Here is a 20312-nt window from a genome sequence, read left to right on the forward strand (position 1 = left end):
CATGTTACATTATTACAGATATGGTTGAGGCAGAGGGTTTGGATCCCACTTCTGACACCATGTTACGTTATTACAGACATACAGTATTCACACCCCTTGACTTTTTCCTCATTTTGTTGTGTTACAGCCTTAATTAAAAATGGATGACATTTAGATTTTTTGTCACTGGCCTACACACAATACCTGGCAGTTAAGAGCGTTGGGCCAGTAGCCAAAAGTTTGCAGGTTCGAATCCCCGAGCTGACTAGGTGAACAATGTGCCCTTGAGCAAGGCACTTAACCCCAATTGCTCTTGTAAGTCGCTCTGGATAAGGGTGTCTACTAAATGAATAAAATGTAAATATAATGTATTTTTACAAATGAAAAGCTCAAAGGTCTTGAGTCAATAAGTATTCAACCCCTTTGTTATGGCCAGCCTAAATAAGTTCAGGAGTAAAAATGTGCTTAACAAGTCACATAATAAAGTTGCATGGACTCACTCTGTGTGCAATAATAGTGTTTAACATGATTTTTGAATGACTACCTCATCTCTGTACCCCACACATACAATTATCTGTAAGGTCCCTCAGTCGAGCAGTGAATTTCAAACACACATTCAACCACAAAGACCAGGGATGTTTTCCTTTGCCTCGCAAAGAAGGTCACTTACAAATTTCCTTGTTTTCGAAAGAAAAGCATTTTATTTGTCCATTAAAATAACATCAAATTGATCAGAAATACAGTGTAGACATTGTCAATGTTGTAAATGGCTATTGTAGCTGGAAACGGCTGATTTTCTATGGAATGTCTACATAGGCGTACAGAGGCCCATTATCAGCAACCATCAGTCCTGTGTTCCAGTGGTACGTTGTGTTTGCTAATCCAAGTTTATTATTTTAAAAGGCTAATTGATCATTAGAAAACCCTTTTGCAATTATGTTCCACAGCTGAACACTGTTGTGCTGATTAAAGAGGCAATAAAACTGGCCTTCTTCAGACTAGTTGAGTATCTGGAGCATCAGCAATTGTGGGTTCGATTACAGGCTCAAAATGGCCAGAAACAAATAACTTTCTTCTGAAACTCTGCAGTCTATTCTTGTTCTGAGAAATGAAGGCTATTCCATGCAAGAAATTGCCAAGAAACTGAAGATCTCGTACAATGCTGTGTACTACTCCCTTCACAGAACAGCGCAAACTGGCTCTAACCAGAATAGAAAGAGGAGTGGGAGGCCCCGGTGCACAACTGAGCCAGAGGACAAATACATTAGAGTGTCTAGTTTGAGAAACAGGCACCTCACAGGTCCTCAACTGGCAGCTTCATTAAATAGTACCCGCAAAACACAAGTCTCAATGTCAACAGTGAAGAGGCGACTCCGGGATGCTGACCTTCTAGGCGGAGTTGCAAAGAAAAAGCCATATCTCCGACTGGGCAATAAAAATAAAAGATTAAGATGGGCAGTCTGAGATATGGCTTTTTATTTGCAACTCTGCCTAGAAGGTCAGCATTCCGGAGTCGCCTCTTCACTGTTGACGTTGAGACTGGTGTTTTGCGGGTACTTTTTAATGAAGCTGCCATTTTTACAAATGTTAGCATTTTTCTTCTACTTTGACATTAGAGTATTTTGTGTAGATCGTTGACAAAAAAAATACATTTCAATCCATTTTAATCCCACTTTGTAACACAACAAAATGTGGAAAATATAAAGGGGTGTGACGATCTCGGTTCGACAGATGCTGGGAGACGGGAAGCAAGTACAGGGTGATGATTTAATAAATAAAAGACATGGAACAAAACACGGACAGCGTCTGGACAGGGGAAACGAAACAACATCAATGCTGACACAGGGATCAAACAGAGGAACAGACAGATATAGGGGATGTAATTAACAAAGGGAAGGAGTCCAGGTGAGTCCAATGAGCTCTGATGCGCGTAACGATGGTGACAGGTGTGCGTAATGATGGGCAGCCTGGTGCCCTCGAGTGCCAGGGAGGGGGAGCGGGAGCAGGCGTAACAAGGGGTGTGAAAACTTTCTGAAGGCACTGTAAATCCAATGCAAGAACCCAATGACGCCCCTGGGTATAGCTACATTTCAGTATGTTTCATCACAGAAATAGATACATTCTATTCTGGTTTTCTTGGTAGCCTATTGGTTTTCGTGGTTATGAATGGAACTGTATATATTAGAAAGTGTATTGTGCCATATCACAACATGTTGCTGACCTCATGAGCGGGATGATTTTCCATGTTTGAAGCGGGCCTACAGTGGGGAGAACAATTATTTGATACACTGCCGATTTTGCAGGTTTTCCTACTTACAAAGCATGTAGAGGTCTGTAATTTTTATCATAGGTACACTTCAACTGTGAGAGACGGAATCTAAAACAAAAATCCAGAAAAGCACATTGTATGATTTTTAAGTAATTAATTTGCATTGTATTGCATGACATAAGTATTTGATACATCAGAAAAGCAGAACTTAATATTTGGTACAGAAACCTTTGTTTTCAATTACAGAGATCATACGTTTCCTGTATGTCTTGACCAGGTTTGCACACACAGCAGCAGGGATTTTGGCACACTCCTCCATACAGACCTTCTCCAGATCCTTCAGGTTTCGGGGCTGTCGCTGGGCAACACGGACATTCAGCTCCCTCCAAAGATTTTTCCTTCAGGTTCAGGTCTGGAGACTGGCTAGGCCACTCCAGGACCTTGAGATGCTTCTTACGGAGCCACTCCTTAGTTGCCCTGGCTGTGTGTTTCGGGTTGTTGTCATGCTGGAAAACCCAGCCATGACCCATCTTCAATGCTCTTACTGAGGGAAGGAGGTTGTTGGCCAAGATCTCGCGATACATGGCCCCATCCATCCTCCCCTCAATACGGTGCAGTCGTCCTGTCCCCTTTGCAGAAAAGCATCCCCAAAGAATGATGTTTCCACCTCCATGCTTCACGGTTGGGATGGTGTTCTTGGGGTTGTGCTCATCCTTCTTCTTCCTCCAAACACGGCGAGTGGAGTTTAGACCAAAAAGCTCTATTTTTGTCTCATCAGACCACATGACCTTCTCCCATTCCTCCTCTGGATCATCCAGATGGTCATTGGCAAACTTCAGACGGGCCTGGACATGCGCTGGCTTGAGCAGGGGGACCTTGTGTGCGCTGCAGGATTTTTATCCATGACGGCGTAGTGTGTTACTAATGGTTTTCTTTGAGACTGTGGTCCCAGCTCTCTTCAGGTCATTGACCAGGTCCTGCCGTGTAGTTCTGGGCTGATCCCTCACCTTCCTCATGATCATTGATGCCCCACGAGGTGAGATCTTGCATGGAGCCCCAGACCGAGGGTGATTGACCGTCATCTTAAACTTCAATTTTCTAATAATTGCGCCAACAGTTGTTGCCTTCTCACCAAGCTGCTTGCCTATTGTCCTGTAGCCCATCCCAGCCTTGTGCAGGTCTACAATTTTATCCCTGATGTCCTTACACATCTATCTGGTCTTGGCCATTTTGGAGAGGTTGGAGTCTGTTTGATTGAGTGTGTGGACATGTGTCTTTTATACAGGTAACGAGTTCAAACAGGTGCAGTTAATACAGGTAATGAGTGGAGAACAGGAGGGCTTCTTAAAGAAAAACTAACAGGTCTGTGAGAGCCGGAATTCTTACTGGTTGGTAGGTGATCAAATACTTATGTCATGCAATAAAATGCAAATTAAATACTTAAAAATCATACAATGTGATTTTCTGGATTTTTGTTTTAGATTCCGTCTCTCACAGTTGAAGTGTACCTATGATAAAAATTACAGACCTCTACATGCTTTGTAAGTAGGAAAACCTGCAAAATCGGCAGTGTATCAAATACTTGTTCTCCCCACTGTATAGGCCTATTTATTTGGCAAGACAGCTGTGCATGGCTGCATCTCACTGTAGTAGGCTGTAGGCTGTGTTTTTGGTTATTTGGATCTCCATTCACCTTTTGTTTCTTGCATCTGTTTACTGTTAATGTAACTAGTCTAAGTATAGATTGTGTCATGCCTTTATCGAACTGATATTTTGTTTACTTGGTATCGCTGTTTTGTTCTGTTCGCATTCATTAGTTGACCTTCGCAGTTGTGTCAGTATTCTAAGCCAAACTGCTATTCAGTATTTTTGTTTCCATGCATGAATAACTAGGCTACTACTTTCAGCATTTAGTTTACATTATTTTGGTAAGACAGCTGCATCCACATAGGTTGTTTGTAATAGGTGAATTATCATATCTATCTTGTAGCCTATACTATATATGTACCAAAATGGCTAGCAAAGAATATAAAAACTCCATGCAACTTATTGTGACTTGTTAAGCACATTTTTACCTTTCAATTTATTTAGGCTTGCCATAACAAAGGGGTTGAATACTTATTGACCCAAGACATTTCAGCTTTGAATTTTATATTAATTTGTAAACATTTCGAGAAACAGAATTCCACTTAGACATTATGGGGTATTGTGTGTAGGCCAGTGACAAAACAAAATCTCTATTTAATCAATAAAAAATTCAGGCTGTAACACAACAAAATGTTGAATAAGTCAAGGGGTGTGAATACTTTCTGAAGGCACTGTATATTGAATTCTGCTTATATCACGCTATATACATAAAAGTTCAAATGCAAGAAGTGACAGGTTGGCGCAAAATCTCTGCTGTGCTGTATCAGCACCATGGACAACACACTACACACTAAAGGAAGATTTTGATTTAAAAAACAACCAGCTAGATTGTTTCTTACCTTTTCAGAAGATCCACATTTGTGTCCTTAAAAGCCTATAACTAATTACAAAAACACTATTCCTTGTGTTTCGACAAACCGTTTTTACGGTAATGTTGTTGACTAACCTTCTACTCATCCACAATGGTTTGCAATAGAGAAACAAAAACAGATATGTTAGTTGGAAATCTGCAAAGAGACAAAAAACAAACAACATTCTATTTTTTTTATAAAAATAATTCAAGTTAATTATTCCAACATTCTCTCCTTGAAGAAAAATACCACTAAGTAATCAAATCAAAGACTAACCAAATGTAACAGCTTTAATAGGGACATATTTTCCCTTGAGAGTTCATTAAGTAAACAGATAACTAAGTGACATGCAAATATACAAGATATTCAGCTTATATTAATTGCATGATATCACCATGGTACTTACATGTTTTGAAATGTTTGAACTTCTGGTGTCCACATTGTACCTGTCAGAAAAAGGAACAATACATCAGCACCTGGTGATGGGTTGAATCCACAAAAAATCCAAGTTACCTTAAAGGGGAAATCTGCAGTTGCTACAGCAATTATTTGACTTAAATTAATTATATTAGAAATGCCTCATGAGCTTAGTTCAACTGTTGTACCCCATCAGAACGCAAAATATAAAGTTGTTTTACCCCAATGTTAAAGCTATAATTTTGATATCATGGATGGTCAGTCCTTTTACCCATAGCTCTGTCTATGAATTTGAGAGTGATTGCATTTCTCCAGCCCATCCTCTCAGCTTTTCACCTAAGTAGTGGTGGGGAAAATGCTTTGTTATTGTTCCAACTGCTGATTGCCCCTTTAAAGCTCTTGCCTAAATCTGACATATGTTGTTTCTGTGTATTTGTTTTATTTCATACCTTTGATATTGAACTCTGCATTGTTGAGGAAGAGCTTGTATGTAAGCATTTAGCTGGGTGGTTTACACCTGTTGTATTCTGTGCATGTGACAAATAAACTTTGATTTGACTTAATTTTATATGTTCCTTAGGGAATGCATGTGCCACGATATGGTGTCCATATTAGGACAGTAATAAACTACCCTGAAACAAAGACTACATTCACTGGCTCTCTGACTCTGTCTGTTCTCTCTCTCTTCTTTCAAAGTCACACGGATTTGGCGTCAGTGTTACTCAGCCTTATCAGGAGTTACTGTCAGTGGCAACAATAGTTACTTTCAGTCTCATCAGGAGTTGTGGTTTGTCTCTGTCACGTCTCCTCCCGCTGCTCCCCTCCGGCACTCTGATTCGCCGGGCTACTGAGCCACCAGTCTGAGCACACCACCTCGGCAACACCGGAATGGAAACCCAATGCACCCTAATCACCTCCAGCGCACCTGCACCTCATCATCTCATCACCACCCCTATATAGCCCTGGACAGTGTTGTGATTGTTAGTGTCTTGTAGTGTACTCACTCTTTGTTGTTCTCTTGCTCAGTGTTAAACCTTTACATTGTTGATTCCTGCGTCTGCGTCCTGCCTCTTCGTATCCTCAGTACTCGTCACAGAATCACACACCAATCACGAAGATGGATGCAGCAGGTAATCCTCCTGGAGTTTCCTAGCGCCTCGACCAGCAGCAGATTGCCCAGCTGAACGCCGCCATGCAGGAAGTGCTCCAAACGATGCATAAACTGAACATTGCTCCAGTTCCACCTCAGGGAGCGGCGAGTGCACCCAGTCCACCTCCTCCCGGGCTATCACCAACATCTGAGGGACCCCTCACCCTGCCGGAGCGCTATGATGGGAAAACAACTAAATGTAGAGGCTTCCTGCTACAGGTTTCACTGTATCTGGCGCGTCAGTGGGGGGCATCTCCATTGGACCAAGCCAGGATAGCTCTCGTGATCTCGCTACTGAAGGGAAAGGCGCTGGATTGGGCCACGGCAGTCTGGGAAGGAGGTGAGGCCGCGGCGCTTCCCTACTCCACCTTCCTCGCTCGGTTCAGGGCGGTGTTCGATCATCCCACGGAGGGAAAGGACAGGGGTGAGCGTCTCCTCCGGCTACAACAGGGAGAGGAGGCCGCGTGCGAGTACGCCCTGAGCTTTCGCACGGTGGCAGTGTCTTCCGGCTGGAATGAGCGTGCTCTGCACACGGCCTTCAGGAGAGGCTTACGGGAGGACATCACGACGGAACTCACATGTCGGGACGACGAGATGGACCTTGATACCCTCATCGCCACGTCCATTCGTCTTGACAACATGTTGAGAGACCGACAGCATTCCCAACACCTCCTGGAGCCTCGACGCTCACCCCATCTGAGCTATGGTAGCCGCCCTGCCTCCGAGTCCTCACCCATGGAGGTGGGCAGCACCCCCTACACCACCACGGACCACAGATCTCCTGGCGGCTCCCTATCTAGGCGGTATGACTCCCGTCGCGGCTCCGTGAGTGTTCCATCATCACCTGTCACCAAACCATTGTTTTTAGTTCCCCTAACGGTGAATGGTTCTTCCTTCTCTTCGCTTTCCACTGCAATGATAGATTCCGGATCAGCGGGGAATCTTATAGATAGGGAGCTGGTCTCTGAATGGGGGTTGCCCACCGTGTCACTGCCTTGTCCGCTACACGTCACCTCGCTGGACAATAAACCACTTGGATTAGGCACCATTACGCATGTCACTCTCCCCATTGCCATCACCATTCCCACACTACCGAAGCACCACGAGGAGCTGTCCTTCCACTTCGTCACGTCACCCCTTCGCCGGATTCTCTTGGGATTGCCCTGGCTCAGACTGCACAACCCCACCATCAATTGGATCACCAAGAGGATCAGAGTCTGGTCCCCCTAACGCCGGAGGACCTGCCTGCCGGTGGTTTGTTGTTCCACCCTCCAGCCCAACATTCCACGTGAGTATGCAGATCTCTCCGATGCCTTCTCTGCATCCAAGGCTAAGTGTCTCCCTCCTCACAGGCCCTGGGACTGTGCCATTGACCTGCTGGAGGGACAACACCCCCCGAAGAGTCGCATTAATCCCTCTCCATTGCGGAGACTGGGGCCATGGAGAAGTATGTGGCGGAGACCCTGAAACAGGGGTTCATCAGAAGCTCTATCTCTCCTGCCTCCGCCAGCTTATTTTTCGTGACCAAAAAAGACGGAGGACTGAGACCGTGCATTGACTACCAGGGGCTGAACGCAGTCACCACCAAGTACCGGTCCCCCTCCCTCTGGTTCCGTCGGCCATCGAGCAGCTGCGAGGGGCCTGGTACTTCACCAAGTTGGACCTGAGGAGTGCCTACAACCTGATCCGAATCCGGGAAGGAGACGAGTGGAAGACGGCATTCAGCACTACCTCCGGCCACTATGAATACTGTGTCATGCCCTACGGCCTCGCCAACGCACCTTCCGTGTTCCAGTCCTTCGTCAATTAAGTGTTACGAGACATGCTGAGTAGACATGTTGTGGTGTACATCGACGATATCCTGACTTCAGAGCGGTCCTACTCCACCTCCGGGAACACAGCCTGTTGGTGAAGGGGGAGAAATGTGAATTCCACCAACAGGCCATCTCCTTCCTAGGATACAGGATCAGTCCTTAGGGGGTGTTCATGGAAAGAGCGAAGATGGACGCAGTCAGGTCATGGCCAGTTCCCACCACCATCAAGGGCCTACAGAGCTTCCTGAGCTTCGCAAATTTCTACCGGCATTTCATCAGGTCCTTCAGCTCCATAGCCACCCCGCTCACCTCTCTCCTTAAGGAGGGGCCTCAAAAGCTGGCCTGGAACCCTGAGGCTGACGCTGCCTTCAAGAGGCTGAAGGAGAGGTTCACCACAGTGCCCCTCCTAAAACACCCAGATCCAGCTCGTCCTTTCATCCTGGAGGTGGATGCATCTGAGGTGGACGTAGGTGGGGTCCTCTCCCAGCAGCAAGGTAAGCCAGAGAAAATGTATCCCTGTGCCTTTTTCTCAAAAAAGCTTACCCCCATAGAGAGGAACTATGGAGTTGGAGACAGGGAGCTGTTGGCGGTGGTCCTCGCTCTGGAGGAATGGAGACACTGGCTGGAGGGCGCAGTCCATCCATTCCGGATTCTTACTGACCACCAGAATTTGGAGCACATACGGGCAGCGAAACGGATGAACTCTCGTCAAGCCAGGTGGGCCCAATTTTCACTCGCTTTCAGTTTATTCTGTCCTACCGCCCAGGTTCCCAGAATGTGAAAGCCTACGCACTCTCCAGGATTTCTCCATACCGGAGAAAGGAAGGATCTGGCGGATCCTGCCACCGTCTCTCATCGTGGTACCTGTCATTTGGGATGTGGATGAAGAGTGGTTCGACGAGTGGTTCCGCAGGGCCGGACAGGTCTGGGTCGCCGCACATGTCCATCTCCAGAGGGCCATTCGTCGGCAGAAGGACCAAGCCGACCGCCACCGCAGTGAGGCACCCGTATTCCAGCCTGGTGATCGTGTCTGGCTGTCCACAAAAATCCTCCCTCTCCGCCTGCCCTGCAAGAAACTGAGCACCCGGTTTGTGGGGCCGTTTAAGGTCCTCCGGCGGATAAATGAGGTATCGTACCAGATGCTCCTTCCCCCTCACTACCGTGTCTCACCCACTTTTCATGTGTCTCTCCTCAGGCCGGTGGTTCCTGGTCCTCTGGCGGAAGCCATCCCCCGGGGTATGCCCCCTCCGTCCCTGGACATTGACGGGAGTCCGGCGTATGTGGATGATGGATCTGCTGGACTCCAGGTTCCGTGGGGGACAGCTCCGTTACCTGGTGGACTGGGAGGGGTATGGTCCTGAGGAGAGGAGCTGGGGACGTTCTGGACCCCAACCTAATTCGGGACTTCCACCGTCGCCGCCCTGACCGGCCTGCTCCTCGTCCTCGGGGTCGTCCTCCTGGCTGGCGACGTCCTGCGCTCTGATTCGCCAGTCTACTGAGCCACCGGTCTGAGCGCACCACCTCGGCAACACCGGAATGGAAACCCAACGCACCCTAATCACCTCCAGTGCACCCCTATATAGCCCTGGACTGTTCAGTGTTGTGTTGTGTGTGATTGTTAGTGTCTTGTTGTGTACTCGCTCTTTGTTGTTCTCTTGCTCAGTGTTAAGTAAACCTATACATTGTTGATTCCTGCGTCTGTGTCCTGCCTCTTCGTATCCTCAGTACTCGTCACAGTCTCAGTGACACTGACACCAACTCCTTGTGACTCTGAGACTGTCCTTATATGGACACCGTAATAGTAGCCTAAATTGTTTTTAATTTAATTAAAATAAATAAAAAATGAACACCCTTGCTTTTCTTTAACTTGAACTAACCCTTGCATAGCTACTTTATTGAGAAACAATGTACTTACTATGACTGTGGTTGTCTCACCTACTGTAGCTATCTTAAGATGAATGAACTAACTGTAAGTCATTTTGGATAAGAGTGTCTGCAAATGACTAAAATGTAAAAATGTATCACAAATGGCATTAACCTGGTTTTTACTAGAAAACAACATGCTATCAGTTGTTAGTTTGACACTAAAATTATTATCTTCACGCAATAGCTACTTGTTTCAGTACATTTGGAATTAACCCAAAACTATTTATCAAGCATTGATAAAGTAATAACTAGTTACCATATATAATATGTATCTTTATCACTTTATAAAGTAAACACCTGGTAAAATCATACATTAATGTACTCCCTCATATAGTACAGGCAGCCTAAACTCAATTGCAATCAAATCCTGACTTCACAGCTGTGCATGAAGACGAAACGATACATAACCCATACAGGACAGATAAACATAATGTTTAATAAATAAATAAGCAGCGTGTATCTAGATCAGAAGGAAGAGTCAAGAATGACAAAGACAAATGGATATGGAGCGAATGGTAATGAATTCCAAAATAGGATCGACTGTATGAATTGAAGACCCTATCAACCCCCCCCCCCCCCCTCCCCACAAACACACACACTTTTTTCCTCAAGGCTACCTCGTCATCCCCACGGAGCTCTCTTAAGTGCCAACATAACGAGTTCCTATGAAAAGGCTTTTGTTTGACAAAGGAAATCCACTTGCTGCTAAACTGGTTTACACAAATTACTGCGCATTACACAAGAATATAATGTATCTGGAATCTCTCTCTACCTCTCTCTCTCTCTTTGCACCCATTCGTTTCTGTCAGTGTTTTTGAAGTCAAACTGTGGAGGACGGTGCTCTGCCTCGTGCTAAAGAGAAACAGCAACCTTGCCATCACCTGGGTCCTTTTAATAGATTATGAAGGAGATTTTCAATAGGACTGAGGGGTCAAATGCTTGACCGTAATAAACAAGATGAGCTCCTCCGGAACTCCACGGTATAGTCAAAATGACATACGATAGAAATGGAAAAAGACAGTTAAGTTGGATAGTTGACTTTATTGATGGTGATAAGTAGCCCGTTACCTGCACGTTCGAAGACATACATCTATTGAATTGGGTTCCCAGGAGAAATACCTGCCGTGTTGAACTTGAGTGAGTGACAAGGCCCTTGGATGGGATTCAGATACAGAGAGCTAATTGTAGTGCTAGTACGATATTGCAAAGCCATGCGGACTCGCTAGGTCCAGTGAGGACATAGGTAGTGTAAGATGGGGAGAAAGATTGAGTTGTCAAAATGAGTCTGTCGAAACGACATTTTCAAATGCAAACTGACATATAAAGAGAAAGATGTATTAACGCTACAATGAATGCCTTCACTCTTTAAAAAATATTTCATAAAGGGTTCTTCTTCTGTCCCTGTAGGACAAACCTTTTGGTTATAGGTAGTTCAAAGAGTCCGGCTTGGCCCTACGAGAATGTAAGATAAGTTTATAACATCTTCAAAGATAATGTTTAAGTTCTTGATATGTAATGTTTGTGTTTTGAATACAAAATATCAAGAAGGTATTTGAACCCTTCTATTCTATCCTCCAACTCTCTTCTTTTCCCTCTTTTCTTTCAACCTATCCTCTGTTATTGTTTCTCCTCTCCTTTCCAGCTCTGTGATGGACAGGTGAGGGTTCTGCATGGCCAGGAGAGAGGCCGCGGCACTAGAGCACCATGACAGAACTGACAACGGTGTGACGGATAGACAGACAGCCTAGCTCACTGCTCCAGCATCTGGAAAACTCTGATTTGGAAATCTAGGACGAAAGGAACTAAGAAATGCAATAAACACATACAAAAGAGCTTAAAAAAAACGCTGCTCAATTGTTAAAGCGTCACATGCAGACCAGTTAATTTGTAAATGAGGATCAAACATTGGCACAGGGCCTAATTTCTACCAATTCGTCACAAATGAAGTGGTGTCTTTTCAGAAGAAGCTGTGCCTTCAGTTCTTTCATTAACAGCCTCTCTTTATTTTGGCATAAATCTGCTTCCATATGTAGTCACCGTGTTTCACAGCAGCAGAGGCAAAATAAGAGTTTTTAGTGAAAGAACTGAAAGCTAGGGGCTAATGTGTATGGTGAGGAAAAGTAGAGAGGCTCTCCTGAAGACTGAGAAAGCTATAGCAACCACGTTATCAGAATCTAGCAAAGTGGTAGAGAGCAGAACTCCCCGCTCTCAAACACTAAGCCTCCTATAGTATCTCTAAACTCCAGAACCTTTCTTACTTCTATTAGCCTCCCTCCCTCCCTACTCTCCCTCTATAATGAGTCTTCCATATCTCTTTTTCCTCGATCCCTCACTTTCAATCGGAATTCCCCCTCACTCACTCACTCACTCAGTACAAATCCCATCTCCGGCAATGTAAAATTGAGTGCCAAGCCAGGCTTGTGTGGTATCAAATGAAATTACCACACAGTAGGAAGCGTTGAGCAAAATGAGATTTAGCGGTGCGAGGAGCGATAAACTCGCCCCAAAAATCGGATAGCCTCATTTACATGGCAGGCGACAGAGGAACTCGGGGCAGCTCTTTGTAATCGAGACAAAGGACCGGCATTAAACACATTGTGATATCCTGGAAGGTGGGGCGTGAATTACCACAAATTACCACGTTGATACAAAGCGAATCCTAATGAGAGGGAAACATTTTTGTAGAATATACAAAAACCTTAATTACAGGCAAGGATCAACACACAGGCTTACCTGGGCTGATAGGGAACCCAGAAGAATGTATAGCGGCCAGGGGTCCATGGTAGGGTTTGCTCCATGCCTACTTAATTACATTACAGGTAGCCTAGCGGTTACGGAGGTGAGCCGGAGGGTTACCAGTTCCAATCCCGGGTCTGAAGAGAAAAATCTGTCGGGAAGTGAGCTGGCAACCAGAGATGCCATTGCCTGCCGTTGTGCCCCTTGAGCAAGGCACTTAACCCCCCACAAAAACTGCTCCATGGGAGCCCAGTGTGGCAGCCCCTCCTCTCCAACCTGTATATGTATGTGTGTCTTTCAGAGGGGTTGGGATAAAGCGGAAGTCACATTTCGGTTGGGCCTTTATGAGCTACTGTATCTACAATAACAGCACAAAAACTATGGGCTCAAAAACGAACTATAACACCCTTCCAAGGACAGTGTTACTTCCAACTCTCTCTCAGCAAGGTGTCAAAAATTACACCACCATCACTCTGACTTGACCTTCTTAAAAATTCCAGCTGAGCCCAAGTCCTTTTATTTTCCATACTTTGCTGCTTGTGCGTCAAACAGTCATGTTAATAGCCTATTCCTTATTATCTAAATGGAAGAAAATGATGTGAACTCCCCTTCACGTTTGACAATTCATTAGACCTAGGAGAGAAGAATGACGTGCATTTACTTCTTTGTGACGATGACTTGACGAGTAGTCAAGTTCTCTTTTTAAAAGAACTCGGCTACTAATTGACCTGAGGATCCTCATAATTGAGGAAAAGTATGGAAAATAAAGAGCATCACCGGGCCAAATGCCTATCTTTAAATATCTACAGGATACAGCAGAGCATCATGCACAGTGTTATATATCTCTATCTCCTGAGGCCCAATGCCTATATTTAAATATCTACAGGATACAGCAGAGCATCATGCACAGTGTTATATATCTCTATCTCCTGAGCCTCTCGAAGCCTTGTTATGCCACGATACACTAGTCATAACAGAGTGGGAAGCCCTTCTGTAATACTACCGACCCCCACTATTCTTTATATAATGATTCAATTAGAGACAAAAGAAAAGGATGTTTTCTTCGCCACATATAACATGCTTTTGCAATGCAGGAAATGTACAACGTGTAGTATATTTGAGGTTTAAAAAGACTTCTGAAGTTTATAATTTCCACTTTGAAATGTCATACTTGATTTGCCCTAACGAAAAATGTATCAACCCCTACATAAATGTCCATTAATTATAATTCACATACTAATTCACATTTCCTGTTGCTGCAGGATTATTTTCCTAATGTAGCAAACTGTCTAAAATTAATCTGTAACAACTCCCCTGGGGTAATCTCTATCCCTAACTCTTTCCCTATCTTTAAGCCCTATCTCTATCCTTATCTTTCAGCCCTATCTTTAAGCCTTATCTCTATCCCTATCTCTATCCCTATCTCTATCGCTATCTCTTTCCCTATCTCTAAGCCCTAGCTCTATCCCTATCTCTATCCCTATCTTTAAGCCCTATCTCTATCCCTATCTTTAATATCTATCCCTATCTCCATCCCTATTTTAAGCCCTATCTCTATCCCTATCTTTAAGCCCTATCTCTACCCCTATCTCTATCCCTACATTTAAGCCCTATCTCTATCCATATCTTTAAACTCTATCTCTATCTCCATCCCTATCTTTAAGCCCTATCTCTATCCCTATCTTTAAGCCCTATCTCTACCCCGATCTCTATCCCTACCTTTAAGCCCTATCTCTATCCTTATCTTTAAGCCCTATCTCTATCCCTATCTTTTAGCCCTATCTCTATCCCTATCTTTAAGCCCTATCTCTATCCCTATCTTTAAGCCCTATTTCTATCCCTATCTTTAAGCCCTATCTCTATCCCTATCTATATCCCTTATCTTTAAGCCCTATCTCTATCCTTATCTTTAAGCCCTATCTCTATCCCTATCTTTAAGCCCTATCTCTATCCATATCTTTAAGCCCTATCTCTATCACTATCTTTAATCTATATCCCTATCTCCATCCCTATCTTTAAGCCCTATCTCTATCCCTATATTTAAGCCCTATCTCTACCCCTATCTCTATTCCTACCTTTAAGCCCTATCTCTATCCCTATCTTTAAGCCCTATCTCTATCCCTATCTTTAATCTCTATCCCTATCTCCATCCCTATCTTTAAGCCCTATCTCTATCCCTATCTTTAAGCCCTATCTCTACCCCTATCTCTATCCCTACCTTTAAGCCCTATCTCCATCCTTATCTTTAAGCCCTATCTCTATCCCTATATTTAAGCCCTATCTCTATCCCTATCTTTAAGCCCTATTTCTATCCCTATCTTTAAGCCCTATCTCTATCCCTATCTCTATCCCTTATCTTTAAGCCCTATCTATCCTTATCTTTAAGCCCTATCTCTATCCCTATCTTTAAGCCCTATCTCTATCCCTATATTTAAGCCCTATCTCTATCCCTACCTTTAAGCCCTATCTCTATCCCTATCTTTAATCTATATCCCTATCTCCATCCCTATCTTTAAGCCCTATCTATATCCCTATCTTTAAGCCTTATCTCTACCCCTATCTCTATCCCTACCTTTAAGCCCTATCTATATCCTTATCTTTAAGCCCTATCTCTATCCCTATCTTTAAGCCCTATCTCTATCCCTATCTTTAAGCCCTATCTCTATCCCTATCTTTAAGCCCTATCTCTATCCCTATCTCTATCCCTTATCTTTAAGCCATATCTCTATCCCTATCTTTAAGCCCTATCTCTATCCCTTATCTTTAAGCCATATCTCTATCCCTATATCTATCCCTTTCTTTAAGCCCTATCTCTATCCCTTTCTTTAAGCCTTATCTCTATCCCTATCTTTAAGCCCTATCTCTATCCCTATCTTTAAGCCCTATTTCTATCCCTATCTTTAAGCCCTATCTCTATCCCTATCTCTATCCCGTATCTTTAAGCCCTATCTCTATCCTTATCTTTAAGCCCTATCTCTATCCCTATCTTTAAGCCCTATCTCTATCCCTACCTTTAAGCCCTATCTCTATCCCTATCTTTAATCTCTATCCCTATCTCCATCCCTATCTCTACCCCTATCTCTATCCCTACCTTTAAGCCCTATCTATATCCCTACCTTTAAGCCCTATCTCTATCCCTATCTTTAAGCCCTATCTCTATCCCTATCTTTAAGCCCTATCTATATCCCTATCTTTAAGCCCTATATCTATCCCTATCTTTAAGCCCTATCTCTATCCCTATCTCTATCCCTTATCTTTAAGCCATATCTCTATCCCTAAGCCCTATCTCTATCTCTATCTCTATCCCTTATCTTTAAGCCATATCTCTATCCCTATCTTTAAGCCCTATCTCTATCCCTTTCTTTAAGCCCTATCTCTATCCCTTTCTTTAAGCCCTATCTCTATCCCTATCTTTAAGCCATATCTCTATCCCTATCTTCAAGCCCTATCTCTATCCCTATCTTTAAGCCCTATTTATATCCCTATCTTTAAGCCCTATCTCTATCCCTATCTCTATCCCTTATCTTTAAGCCATATCGCTATCCCCATCTTTAAGCCCTATCTCTATCCCTATCTCTATCCCTTATCTTTAAGCCATATCTCTATCCCTATCTTTAAGCCCTAACTCTATCCCTATCTCTATCCCTTATCTTTAAGCCCTTACTCTATCCCTTTCTTTAAGCCCTATCTCTATCCCTATCTTTAAGCCCTATCTCTATCCCTATCTTTAAGTCCTATCTCTTCCCTATTTCTAAGACTTTACAGTGCCTCCACGGCACTTCCTACCTTCCCTATCTATTGTGATTCAGGATGCTAAAAATAATCTCTAGAGGGAAGGGGGTGGTTAAATTATTCATCCAGCCCCAACAGGGGCTCTCCCTTTTATTGGAGCCACCTCACGTGACCTCAAATCAGGGAGACAACAGCGGCAGCACTCCCCTGGGGCCTTGAAGATCCATATCTGGACTATCCTGGAAATGCAATAGGCACCAAGTTTATTTCCATATACCTCCTCTGACCTCACTTACTTATGTCACAAGGATGACAGGTGTGATTCCGACAAACAAAAAGTTGATATCGATCATCGTATTGTTACACAGGGTTGAGAATGGCTGTCAATAGCCTGTATAACCTGTATAACCTGTGACAGCGTTTCATAATAATATTATTAGGTGAGTGCTTATATTTGTCCTATTTCACACATGTACAAGTATGTATTATACACGTGTGAATTGGAAATGTGTTTTTTGCATATCCCAACTCCCCCGGAGACCCCCTTCGGAGAGTGGGGTCACGGACAGCCATTATTAATCCTGGAGCAATTTGGGTTAAGTGCCTTTCTCAAGGGCACATCGACAGATTTTTCACCTTATCGGCTCAGGATTCGAACTAGCAACCTTTCGGTTACTGGCCCAACTCTCTAGCAGCTAGGCTACCTGCCACCATCATCATGCTATTCATCATCATGTTATTGATTGAGGAGCGCCATAAGGTCACAAACTGCGGCACGATAATTGCGTTTCTCCGCCGTATCACCAAACATGCCGAGTCATTAGTCTCTGAGGTGCCATTTACGCATGTCGATTACATTCCTCTACTGCCTTGCCGTAAACATCGTAATAAATGGGCCTTTAATGCAGACTTTCCACCTAAGACTTACCCCACACCAGTGTATTGCCAAGTTTCAAGTTTTAACTTTTATTAGTTGTACAGTATGTACGGGATACACATGGTATGCACCGTCCAATGAAATGCTTACTTGCAGGTTCCTTCTCGACAATGCAACAACAATAAGAAAGAATACCAGTAGAATATAATAAACATTTAAGCATAATACAGGAAGGCACAACGTTTCTGTTAATGTAAGCACCAAGTCAGAGCCAGTCCGCCGAGGCCATGGCCCAGTGAGACACCGGCGCCGGTCCGTGGAGATGGAAATAGTAAAGTCTGAGCCATTTGGGTAAAACACCGGCGTAAGTCTTAGGTGGAAACGCAGCATAACATTTTCTCTGGTGGGTAACTACCGTAATGAACTGCTTCCCGGTTCACGGGTGCAGTGAATGTGCACCGTAAAAGTCATTTGGTGACACACTTTCATAGCTTATGAAAGGCATTAACCAGGCATTTATGTACTAGCCGTTAATGAGCCGTCAATCCATCACATATTAGCAGACTACATTAGTACACATTGGCTAATTAGGGGGGAACACTTGTTCATGTGAAGCGTCACTCCTGTTCTTAGAGCTACAATAACACTTTCAGTTTGTCACTTTTCAGATTTTCAGCTGACAAAAGTTAGATGGCACTTTAAAGTGGGACGTTTTAAGTGTGACGTTTGTAGATATATTAAGAGTGATGTTTGAAGATGTTTTAAATGTGAAGTTTAAAGATGTTTTAAGTGTGTAGTGTGAGGATCTTTTAAGTGTGAAGGACAACATCAGATATGATCCAAGACGCAGTCAACAAAGAAAATATGTGACAGCCAACAGAGCTCTGGAGAATGACAGTGTGTGTACGTGTGTATGTGCGATTGTGGGCTGTTACTGAATAATTCACCTCTAATGATTCAGCATGGCTGTCCCAGGGGAGGGGGTTAGCCAAAACCTGAGAACTCAGCATGTGCATGTGCCTCTAAGAGTGTACGGTATGGTGCGTGTGTGTGTGTGCATCTGTGTTTATGTATGAGTACCTGTGTGTGTGCATGCATTTTTTACACAACTCACAGTTTCCCTTGCTCACTGTTCACACCCAATTAGGTAATAAACCAAATTCTCCCAATCCCCGACCAAAGAGCCTTCCCATTAGCGACGCTGCACACATGGATTTACACAACCCATAGGGAGTCATTTGCTAGAGATTATCACTAACAAGTCATATGGAGAGCCCAAATGGACAGGCAATCCTAAAACGATGTGCATAATATAGTTTGTCATGTGCAATAATATATTATTATAACTGTATATGGTGTATATAGCCTAGTGATGTTTGTGTGTGAGTGTGAGTGAGTGAATGCGTGTGTGTGTATGTTTTTCCGTCAATCTATTCCTGCACAGCTGGCTATACCGGTCGGTTTTAAATCAGAACAGGAACACATGGTGTACGACTTGTTACGATTCAGATTCATGTTCTGTATTTAATTTTTAGCTGTTTTTCTGGGTTGACAGTTTCCAACTGTATTTAAAAGTTTTAGCCCATTCTGTTTCGACTGTCTCTAACTAGTATCTGTCAAGATTTTACAAAACATCTCTCCAAGGCTATTCCTAAAAGCACATATTTTGTTGGCTGCTCATCTTACAACAAAGAGAGTTTTTGCTTAAAATTATGTTTGACTTTCCTCCTCCTTCTTGACAAGATTTGAATGAAATACAACAACCGTCGTCATACGCCTTCCGACTACACTGGTATCCACCTACTGTTACATCTTTGCTTCTGCTTGTTTGACTAATGCTTCCTGTCTGCGTGGCAGATCTGGCTGTGGCGGTCGGTTGGTGTTTTGGCGGTGGTATTGATCGTGGTGTGTGTGTGTGTGTTGTTGTGTCTTTTTGTTTGTTTGTGTGTGTGTGTGTGTGTAGCCTAATTAATGTTACAGATCTGAGGGGGTGGTTCGGCCCGAGCTACCTCCACCTGCCACATGCTGGGGTCTCTGCTCTTCCTCTCCTCTCCTCCTCTGGCCCCCTGCCGAGGGCATCGATCCCCCCTTCGCTAGGGAAGGAGGGAAGTTGGAACAGTAACATCCCCCAACAGCCTGCAACTCCCTCTACCCCTGGTTTCGAATGTGAACTGCCTTCGCAGCAGAAAGGAAGCTGAGTGTGGATTTGAGGCAAAGGGGAGTTATAATGTTGTTGTTGGGTTTGAAATGATTTTTTTGACTTACTTTATCGGTCAAAGTAGTTTTTCAAAAAGTCAAAAACGGAATTATCCTGCAAATTGCTGCAGAATGCGGTTTTGTTTCCACGTTATTAACCAATAAAGTGTTGTTAATCTAAATGTTTGTGATGCTTATGATAATATAAAATGATGTTTATGATAAATGATGTTTATGATGTAAATGTTTAAAGTGGTAAATATAGGTGAAAGGAACATATAGATCCACGTCTTCCTTAGGAATGTAATCATCTACCCCTAAAATCATGTTCAGTAGGGAGAAAATATTTCCATTGTGTGTTGCAAAACGTGGTAACACTTCATGTTGGATATTCCATCTGTAGATGCTCTACATCAGGGTTGCCCAACCCTGTTCCTGGAGAGCGACCCTCCTGTAGGTTTTCGCTCCAACCCCAGGTGTTACTAAGCTGATTCATCTTATCAACCTGCTAATTATTAGAATCAGGTGCGCTAGATTAGAGTTGGAGCAAAAACCTACAGGACGGTAGCTCTCCAGGAACAGGGTTGGGCAGTCCTGCTCTACATACTATCTATAGACTATTAGTAACATTTCAACTAACTATCTGCTAACCCTAACCCTAAACTTAACCCTTACCCTAACCCTAAACTTAGCAAGCAGCTGCTTAGCAAAATATAGT

The 20312-nt window shown here is 43.7% G+C and overlaps 1 protein-coding gene across 1 annotated transcript in view; it reads right to left on the reverse strand.

Annotated features, from left to right (window-relative positions):
• The window catches only part of LOC311133508 (copine-9-like), a gene marked incomplete at both ends in the record, with an annotated part of 180465 nt that overhangs the window by 80161 nt on the left and 79992 nt on the right, over positions 1-20312 (reverse strand). The window contains one exon of the mRNA XM_084167014.1: positions 5153-5192. Within this exon, the coding sequence (XP_084023140.1) occupies positions 5153-5192 (40 nt within the window). The remainder of the gene's footprint in view (positions 1-5152; positions 5193-20312) is intronic.

Source organism: Coregonus lavaretus (genome assembly GCF_964263955.1).
Source record: "Coregonus lavaretus genome assembly, chromosome: 8".
NCBI lineage: Eukaryota > Metazoa > Chordata > Actinopteri > Salmoniformes > Salmonidae > Coregonus > Coregonus lavaretus.